At 37.9% G+C, this 10,911-nt stretch overlaps 1 protein-coding gene across 1 annotated transcript in view; it reads right to left on the bottom strand.

Annotated features, from left to right (window-relative positions):
• Positions 1-2,002: 2,002 nt before the first annotated feature.
• Positions 2,003-10,911, bottom strand: part of LOC110040650 (protein EURL homolog) — a 9,348-nt gene continuing 439 nt past the window's right edge. Inside the window, exons 1-3 of the mRNA XM_020745922.2 lie at positions 9,953-10,911; positions 5,836-5,898; positions 2,003-2,957 (exon numbers count right to left, since the gene is read on the bottom strand). The exon at positions 9,953-10,911 is cut by the window's right edge and continues 439 nt beyond it. Of these exons, the coding sequence (XP_020601581.2) occupies positions 2,770-2,957; positions 5,836-5,898; positions 9,953-10,508 (807 nt within the window). The 5' untranslated portion in view covers positions 10,509-10,911 and the 3' untranslated portion in view covers positions 2,003-2,769. The remainder of the gene's footprint in view (positions 2,958-5,835; positions 5,899-9,952) is intronic.

The raw sequence follows: 10,911 nt of genomic DNA, 5'->3' as shown, positions 1-10,911 counted from the left end.
AACTACCGAATTCACGAATATTATTGGCTGAAATCGATATTGACCGCGGTCTAGATTTTCCCATCTAGGCCGGCATCTAGCTAGACCGGTTTCATTTTGCGTTGACAAAGTAGCAAACTAAAATGCAAAAATGTTCACCATTTTCTTTTATTTTCTTCTCAATCATTTATGGCACTGCCAAAAAGCCTGATGACAAAAGAAACAAGTAAAGAGAACGAGCAAATTTCTGCAGGTTTAAGTTAAGCTCATCGCCGTTCGCAAGCAAACTGTCGGCAAACCAGTTACATTAACCGAATTAAAGTTTTCTTCTTTGCCATATAATAAACATCTTATTAACCGAGCTAAGTCGGTCTGTATGGGAGAATCTTGACCTCGGTCGTGTGTACAGATCTCACTGCGTTCGGTCTGTACTCACGCCCTCGGTCAAGATTCTCCCATACAGACCTCCAGCTCGGTTAATAAGAGCTAAACATTTTCATATCAAATAGAGGCTATTGTTTATATGTTTGAGAAACCTTTTTAACCGATGCATCAGTGTTCAGTCATTTGATTTTGTAGCCAAAATGTAGATCGAGACCAAAAAAAGGGAAAGAGAATGTTTTGTTGAAGGGGATGCAAAGAAATGCTTTCCTATTTGAGAGGGATTGGACAGTCTGTCGACAGACCCTCGAAGTCCCCTGCGGGGCTACTACACAAAGTTCTTTACGTAGAGGCTCGGCCCGGAGGTCCAACGCCTTACCATTTCTATACCATTTTACAGAAAAGGTACCCCTTCCGCGTAAGTTTAATTGAAAAAAGGAATCCCTTCCACACACTTTCTTAACTGGCCCGTATTTTGAATGAATCGCCAAAAAGGAAGTCTTGTTGTCACTTTCATGTAGTGCATAATAAATGAAATGATAAGCCATAAGGTGCGTTTGTTCAAAGTAAAATGCCCTTAAAAATGATTAAATGACAGATTTCCCAACTTTTCATAATTCTGAGCTAGTGAAATCCCTACTCTTCTATATACCTGAAGCCTGAAAAAAGTACTTCTTTTGAGTGGAGCCTCTCCGCATAGGCCTCTCGAAAGGAGTGCGGGGGGTTGGGGGGAGTATAAACCGCTGGGAATTTTAATCTTCCGGTGAAATGATAACGTCAGTGCGTTAAAAACTAAGTCCGTGCTTCTGATTGCTCACTGAGGTTTCTGCGGGGCTCTGAATTCGTGGTAAATTCTAACTAAAATTAGATCGGTCTGTAAAATCGCCGTGACAGGAATATGGGGTAGTTGCAGGTTCCTAGTTGTTATACTATTTCACTAAAGAACGCCTTTACAATTTTATTACCATGAATCCTGGTAACAGATCCTTAATATTCTTACAAATTAATATGGATGCTATGATGTAATATGAAAACGCTCCCTTACTGGTTTCATAGTCTTTATACTCAAGAAGGTGGGGCACGTACTTTGAAGCATGGATGGTAACTTTTCATGTGCCATTGACCAAAAACTAGCACGCATAAGTCACGTAGCGTGATATTTAGCGAAAAAATGTTTGCTCATTTCACCTGGACTTACAATAGCAAACCCGTGCATGCGTTATTTTAGAATAAAGACCGGGAAGCTAAGATTAAAAGATTTAAACCTCAGAATTAAACTTAAGACAATGTTGCCCATTACGAGTGTTCGCTATTGATGAGGTGTTAACTTTCGGTCCATGCAGAATAAGTGTGAGTAACAAAGGTTCTTGAGACCTCACCCATTACAATCCCTATACAAAGTTAGAAGAGAAAAAATTGATACCACTTTCTCACCGGGATCAAAGTGAAAAAGAAAGGCGGAAAGAAAGGATGCCAAATTCTGCCACAGGCATATCTACAGTATGTTAATTGAAGTACTCCACCCCACTCCTCCCTCCCCCCCCTCCCCCCCCCCCCCCCACTCCCGACTACCGCTCAAAAGCCATCTTCCTCATTAAATGGGCTGTACTGTGAGTAATGCTAAACAGCAGTAAAGAAGTGATACTGGCATGCATGTGCATTTAATTTGCTCAACAGCTATATAGAAATAAATATAGATATATATAGAAACACTCAAAAAGTAGAAGCTTGCAAGGTAGGTGAAATATATACATATAAAATATTATTATTAATATTTTTTATGAAACATATATTCTATATTAATCTTATTTACACAAGTATAGTATCAATTGTTTTTGAACAATCCAATTGAAACTTTTAAAACACGAGTAACAAAACTATACAATTTGCACTGCTACAAAACTAATCCTAATCCTACAAATTTCATTTCTGAATTCGTTTAGAAATATAGTATTCGGCTTCTGGGGAAATGTATACACAGCACCCTGCATGTCCTAAAAGTGTGTACAGCTGACAGGAAAATAGCTGAAAATTTGGAATAAGTTACTTGTTCGATATACCCTCTTTTTAACTGGTTTTCAGAAAAAAACAAAACAAAAAAACAAACACAAGAAAGGGCAACAGCTGCTGTAGATTGATTACTGTTGTGTGCTAATAATCATGTTTCACACGTGAAGTATCTTTCTCCTAATAGCTCTGACCTATTAGCTCTGACCTATGAGTTCTGACCAATTAAGTCTGACCTATAAGTCTGACCAAATATGTCTGACCTATTAGGTTTGACCTATTAGGCCTTGTGGAATATGTCTGAGCTGATAGTAAGACCTTTACCTTAAGAATGCCACAATCCAAGGGGCTGAGCTTTTTGAACAGCTGACTCTTAAACTAACTACATATATGTACAAGGCACTATGTATAAGGCAGCATATCGTCAAAGGTTCTTCTGGAGTTTGTAGGTCTCGATACATTTTGTGCACCTGCTGTCTTGACATTGGACTGAAGATTGATCAGTTGTCCCACAGTAACCTTCATGGTGTGTTTCTGAAGGAGAAGACTGTCTTTTTCTTGAAGCTGAATTACAAGATCTGATGACACTTCTGTTAAGAGTAGAACACAAAAATCAAACAATTAAAGTATGCAGTAATTAAGAAATAGAAAACATTTTCCCCATTTCTACTGAGGCTATAGAAACAATAGTGAAAGTTTGCAAGAGCAAGAAAACCCTTGGGTGGCAAGTGTTTCCACCATTTGTTTATAAGTTCTCTCAAACTTGCATGAGTGTTTCTATGACTTGATAGAAAAAACAAAGGTGTTCTCTATTTCCTCGAGAAAACAGTGGGAGAAAAAGAAAGAAAAATAACTTGTCTAATTTGATTATCAAAGCGTAAATTCTCTTTGCTTGCACCATCACAACCTCAACAGCTCGGGCTAGGTTCTGTATCCCCCTATAGATAAGAAGCATGTCTTCTAGCATGTGCTTTCCTACAGGGTGTGTTCTAAAGAAATCAGCACTGTTCTGATACTTTGATTTAGATTTGTTTGTTGATTTTGGAGACCAGTAATGGAAGGCCAGTCAGTACAATAGAAGTTTGTCAAGCAATGAAACCCCCAGCTACTGCAGCTTTCTACAACATGCATACTTTGATGCTTAAACTCAACTAACGCATATTTTGCAGGCATAAACCTAACCTCCCTAAGTTTTTTTTGACTATTTGATTGCCAGTGTCTCTATGGTTCAAAATTATTTTCCTGAGTTTTCAGTACATTAATCACTTAATCGTACACCCACTCACTAGTAAAATTAAACTGAAGACTGAAAGCTTGTATTACAGTCAAAGGCTGTAAAAACAATTCCTACTTAAACTTCAGATTTGATTGATAGTGCTATATTAAATAACACTGACAACAGAAAATATCTCTCAAATTATAGAGTCTACTGAGAACATTCATAGCACCGAGTTTTGTTTCAAAATATATGCAAAATTCTATTGCTTACAGAGGGGCCTTTCTCTGGAATGCATTAGGACATTCTCACTGATGGACTGGTCTTTGACTGCAAAGACATCAAGTCTTTTGTGAAAAACAGTTGCAAAGTGTTACACTTTCAAGGAAATTATTTTAAAAATTGTCATCTTGACAAGTGTTGTATAACTTACTAGTTTAACCCATTGGCAACCAGAGATTTTTGGCAAAAACACATTTTTTAGACATTTTTTGACATTTTCAGCATGGATATCAGCTAAATTAGAAATACGAGCAAGTGGGATCAGCAACGAGCAGGATTCAGGAGAGGGGAGGGCAACCTCTCCTTTTCCCTCCGAGACCTTGCTTATCGCATGCCCGATTTTTCGAATGTCCCCACTGACCGAGAACCTGGAACAGGCTTTGTTTCATGTAATACATACATGTATGACAAGGGCACTCAAAAATATTTTGAGGAATTTGTATGATGCATGACACAGCAGAAATTTACAACTAGCAGTAATCATAGATTAGTGCAGTGCGTTCACATGCATACTTTGCACGTTTGATCTACTTTGGTGGAATTCAAAACTACATGTAAGTTTGATCGAATGTCAGATACAGTGTTTTCGCCAGAGCGCGCCATTGCGGGGATCCCGCGTTACAATCAGAGATGGCCCCCAGAAAAACGAAAAAAGGGCCAATTTGGCCCTTCCCTTTTACAAGACTGCAGGCTTAACACAGGCATAATATTTTAAAAGCCATCCCAGGGCTCGAAATTGAGATCGATATGGTTGCCAATGCAACAAGCATTTCATCCTTGGCGACCAAAAATTCTGGTTTAGACACCATAATACGGCATAATGGCGACTAAATTTCTCTGTGTTGACGATCAATAACGGTTGTTTTGTCACACATTATGTCCATCTAGACAATCATATTGAAAGATCTTTGCTTCTAAACCATTCAACATAAGAAAAGAAGTCAATCCGTCCTTTTGCTTGCTCTATTGATTCTCTCACATAGGAAAACTTCCAAATGGCTGACCGTGTTTGAAATCGCCCTATAATGCATTGCAAACCCTTGAGCATTGACTACGTCATTTATGCGTAAGGATTCTTCTTTCGTAATGCACGGATCCTTCATACCAGTATCCGATTCAAAAGAAACTTTATTGAGTAGAAACACTTCAAAAAGCACTTACTATAAAATTTTATCATAGATCCTAATAAATTGCTTTATTTTGCTTCGTACTCTGATGCATTTTTTCCTTCTGCAGCTTTAAATTTATTGGCCCCTTTCCTAAAAGACTGACCCCTAAAAAAGATTTTCAGGAGCCACTTTGGCCCTCAAGTAAACTTTTCTGGCTGAAACACTGAGATAACAATCTACACACGAGGTTGAACTAGCTATGAATAGACTACAGCCTGCAGTAAATTAACTTGTACTGGACAAAATGTTTTCCAGGAAAGGCATTTGAACAGTTGGTGACACTTAGAACTCAATTTCAGATCGCCAACACTTGCAACAAACATTTCTTGAGACAATGAAGTTTTGACCAGCTAGACTGTTCACAGCCCTCTATTTTCTTGTACTTTTATTTGACATTTCCCAAATTTACCCAAATGCAATCCATTTTAATCCCCTCCAGTTTTGTCCATCCATGTCCCTTCTTGGTTTTCCTGTGTTTTGTTTGAGATCTTCCATAGTCTTGAGCTGTTTTTGTGAGATTTTAGTTAATTCTATGACCATTTGATCAGTGCTGAAATTGCCTAAAATTGCATGACCTAACCCATTTAACCTCAAAAACATAGCAGCCTACCGCTCCCAACAAGATGACTTAACTGCAAGATACAACAAATGACAATGTGTATGATTAACAAAGCCTCAAAATTGAACATCAAATTACCCATCTGAAAAGTGATTATTTGTCTCCTACTACCCCTTTATATGATCCATACAGATCTTTGTTTTTTCTGTTAGGTGGAGTGAGTATCCTGTGACAACACTTACTGTTAATTTTCAATATGAGATCCTCAATAAACTCCTTCAGCTGGGTCAAATCACAGTGCAACACTGAAATCAACAACAGTTGGAAATAAACATACATGTACATGTACGTCTGTTCTGATGACAGAGATACTGGGAAGACTAACAATGGCTTATCAGTAGTCTCTTGGTCCAAGATAAAAATAGATCTCTAGAAAATGTCCAAATTCGATATTGATAAAGACAACTTCCTAGATTCTCAAGGATTTCATGAATTTACATGTACAGGTACAAAATAAATTGTCCACAAAAGAATTATTATGTGTGGTTTTGGAAAACAGGCTTGTCCTAATTGATAAAGTTGCAGTTCAATGTCACAGTTTATTTACCCATCTTGTCAGTACGTAATAGTAACTGGACCAAGTGAAGAGTACAAAATGATACAGAGACTAATTGGACAAGTAATTTTCAAATCGGCAGGGCACACTGCGCAATACTGATGTAAATTAAAAGAACAACTTATTGTCAGTACTACATGAAGTCAAGTAAGTTAACAATATTAATAACAATAACAACATCATCTACACAAAAGACTGGTTAGAATGGAAAAGCCTTGTTACCACCCTCTGTGCCAGCCAGCACTATGGGGATGACCGACTGACCTATTCATGCAATCTGATGTGAATTTAACCCATTGATTCCTGGAGCTTTTTGCCAAAAACGCATTTTTCGGACATTTTGGAGACTTTCAGTCTGGATATGAGCCAAATTAGCTCCAATCTACTCAAAAAGGCATTTTGCAACATGACAGCATGCCTTTTTTCCCACTAGCATCATGTTTTAGGAGATTTTTTGCTCAGGTATGCGCAGAGGATTTTGGATGAGAAAGTGACCCACGTCTTTAGGCTTTTTGTTTTTTATACATTCTTATTTCACCTTTCCTTTTTCTCGTTTTCTTATCTTGTTGCTACAGTGATTGACCTCCTACTGGGCTTGCTTCCAGTTCAAAAATTTCTGAGAAAGCATCATCGAGATGGGCAATTTTTACCATGGAGTAGCTAAGTGTAGTCACAAGATATTTTGCTCCAAGTCTTTCATTCAAATTTCTGAGCATTTTGGTATTTCAGGCTCCATTGAGCTGATCACTCTGATCTCGAAAGATCTTTTCCTCCTGCAGAACTTGAGTATAAGTGATGCCAATTTTAGTCAAAGGTGATGACGTCAGAAGTGGAACAAAGGCCAACGCTTGTTCCAGGCAGGTACAGGCGGTACAGGAGTCAATGGTTTAACAACTCTAACCCTAAACCAGATTAGTAGAATTCTACTAGTATACGAAATACTGGTACATGCAAATGCTGCAATCTGACTGGCTAGCTACTCATACACTATTTAAACAATAGAGTGTTTCTGTCAAGGAACTATGGGCTGATAGTTGCCCCGCAGAAATTTGATCTTCTTAAAACAAATATTTGCCCGAGAAGCGAAGCTTCGAGGGCAAATATGCTAGTTTTAAGAACATCAAATTTCCAGGGGATAACTATCAGACCGATAGTTCTGAGACACAAATACTCTGTTGTCTTTATTGTTCACCACTAAATTTTCTTTCACATGCCAGTTCAAAACTTATGTTAAATTACTTATTCACATTTTTTAGATGAAAGCAGTGAAAGCCAAATGTAAAATTTAAAAAGGAAAATAAACAAAACCCACTTAATACAATTTCAATTGTTTAGTTTTTTATAAGCTCACTTGTTTACAGAAAATTTATCATGGACGAGTACTATCCATCCGGGCATTTTCCTCAGACGGCACTATGGGCTGATAGTGTCTCTCCGCGGATGAACATTATCGAGTCATGTGATCAATTTAAACTAATAAGAATTGGGGAAAATTTAGTGGTGGACTATAAGAGCTGATAGTGTCTCTCCGTGGATGAACACCATCGCCTCACGTGGTCAATGTAAACCAATAGGAATCGGAGAAAATGTAGTGGTTAATTATAAGAGCTATTAATTAGAGCGCAGTGGCCAGAGGTCCTCCACATAATGACAATGTTTTCTAGTTTCTCCAATATTGCAAGGAAAATTTGGAAATATTACTTGATGATTAAATACTCAAGAACCATAAACATTTAGGAAACTGACTATCATGTGACTTGAAAACCTCCAAATTTTCCAATGAATCAATGAGTGCACCATGCACAAATGCAAGTTTGAAATAACAATTCTATCTGCAAGTGCTATTTTGCTAAAATTGATCATGAAGTTGACATTATGTTGAGAAATGATTGGAAATCATATTTATATTTGATGGAAATTTAGCTCCAATTCTACTAAAACAATAATTCACTTTCAATTTTTATGAGGTGATAGTTGATTAAGCCTTTAGCCTCATCAGCTATCACCACCAACTATCAATGGATTGTATACAGTGATGTAATTTCAAGTTTATTTGGAAACGAATATGTGAAGTCATGTTTAATCACACGTAAAGTGCATGCATTTATGCCAATGTTTGATTTTTTGGGAGATGTCGAGAGTTCATCTGGTGATTTGTACAGTATTGTATGTTATCTTCTTTCTCAGTTCGTGAGCGAGCAGAATTTAACAAATCCTGCAATCTGATTGGTTCCTAGAGCGGGCAGAATTTTTTTATCCGAACCGCCACAGTGGGCAGGATCCATCAAATTGATTTATTTTGAATTTGTCAACGAGTTAGCGGTAATCGTTAATCTTTCGCCCTTTTCACACTTCCATAGATGATTGATCAACGCAAGTTTATCTCTATTCTCCTTTAAATGGCAAGGAAAGTCACTGTAAGTAAAGTTGTGAGTAATTTGTGAGAAATTGTTTGGCTGTTTGTAACTTGGTGCTGTAATGGTGTGTAATCCTGTGTGTCTCTCTTTGTACAAATTTAAGTAAAAAAATGAGTCTACTCAATTGTAATTGGGCTTACCTCTCTGATCGTTGCTGTATTTGAGAGAATTTCTGTGGAATACACTTGACAAATTTCCTAACTATCTGCTACTCAAATTACCGTAGAAAAGTCTGACTTCGAGTGATTTGTAACGACTGACAGAAATTGTATTTTTAGTACAACTTCAAACTTTGCACAAAATTTCACACAGGAAAAACAATTTTGGAGAACTTAACTGGTGAACTAAATGCAACTAACGTAAAGTAGTTCGAAATAAATCTGTTCTTTAATAGATCTTTTTTTGTCCAGTATCTGAGTTACTCGCTCCTTTGCTTGTTAGATTTTTACAAATGGTTTGTAGATGCCGCATAAGCCAAAATTCAATGACAAAGTTGCATAAACAAACCCACTTGTAAGCCAATTTACCACAAGAAAAAAGATAAACATGTTATTGGCTGGCTTAGGGTTGGCCCGTACAGTGGAAAACTGTGACCTCGGGTTTGAAAATGCTGCCCTCAGCCTGCGGCCTGACGGGCAGCATTTCAAGACCTCTGTCACATTTTTTCACTATACAGACCTCCTAGCCAGCCAATAACATATATTTATAACAGTGTTGTACACATTAAATATCCTGTTGAATGTGCTCAGTTTTGTTCCATCCATTTTCATCGGAAATTTCCACCCATTTTGGGCAGCCCAGCTAAAGTAAACACTTAAAATATAAGTCACAACTAAAGGGCTATATGAATGACATCACGCATTTAAGTGACACTGACCACTGTTTGATGTTTTCCTAGAAAGAGAAAATACATCTGGTACATTCTACAATATAATCATGCCTTTTATTATACGATCTACCGTTGGCGACACTGATGAAAGCAATCAGGAATGACCTTCAAAACTAATATTGAAATGAAACTTGCCCATTCTAACAATATTGAAAAGCGAATATTGGACATTCCTTTTTTAAGAAACCATAACACAGAATTCAGTAATTTCAAACTTGCCTGGTTGCAATTGACTCGGCCAATTTACTATACATCGTAATTACTAAATTATAAACCAACCATGCATAACAAACCAGTCAACATAATCAGTGTCAATAAAACCTGCATAATACAGCAAGACAAATCAAATAAATATATGAAAACAATCTCATGGACTTCTCAACAACAATAGTGTTTTTTACACACCTGAAAAAAAAAGTGAGCATATATGTACTTACATGTCGACCTTGTGTGCCGAATAAAGTTTCGTTCCCTTGAGATAGACACAGCTGCAACAGGTTCATTGTCGTCAACTTCGCTGTCTTCCAAGTCAACGGAACGTATACGGACTTTACGTTTTGGCCACTGACCATGCTCATTCTCGACAACTTCCACACGATAAGCTTCTTTACTCTCAGTAAACACAGACTGTTGGGCATTACCTGGCAGCTGTCGATCAGTTTGTTCGTCTGCATGATCCAAATGATCAGTTGGGGTCCAAGTTTCTATTGAACCCTGGTTTGAAGTTTGTCCAACATTAATAAGGCCCATTATTCGATCTTTCCACGACTTTTTTTGCTGGGGATGAAAAGAGCTTTTCATAACCGCATCCCACCTTTCAAGACAAATTCGATGCGCGAAGGCCTCGACTCCAGTCGAAGATGTACTGGACTGGGATCCGGGGCTCGAAAACATCTCATGCAAAATACAAGAGATCAGCTCTTCTCCAGTTTGCTGCTTACAAATCTTGCACTCTTGAGTGTCGAGATTTATCGTTTCAAATTCGTCCATCATGATTCGCTGAGCAAACACAAACGGTGTAAACAAGTCTCAAACTAAAGCAAGCGTAATACGTTTCTATCATTCGCACATGGTATCGGGCTCACTCTTTGAAATACACTTTGATCGCCAAGTTAAGGTCGTTTAAACATGGCGTTAGGTAGCAAGTTTAGTCTTACAATGATACCTTGCCGTTATATTAGAAACAGACATTTTCTTCTTGATCCCTCTCCCGAGAATAGAATAATGTCTCCGGATGTCTCGTCTCAAATCCTCCCCGCCCAAAAAGACTGGGATAGAGTTCGCGTCACGGCAAATGATTGCGTTACAGTGTGAGTGTGCCAGTAGGTGGCGGTTGTTTTTCGTGGTTACAAGAAGGATCTGTCTCACAGAATATAGTCTCTCCATACACCCTCTA

This window comes from Orbicella faveolata, unplaced genomic scaffold (assembly GCF_042242905.1).
Source record: "Orbicella faveolata isolate gen_17 unplaced genomic scaffold, um_ofav_v1 contig_25, whole genome shotgun sequence".
Lineage (NCBI taxonomy): Eukaryota > Metazoa > Cnidaria > Anthozoa > Scleractinia > Merulinidae > Orbicella > Orbicella faveolata.
Note: the sequence above shows the minus strand (reverse complement) of the source record. Positions and strands in the feature narration are given on the sequence as shown.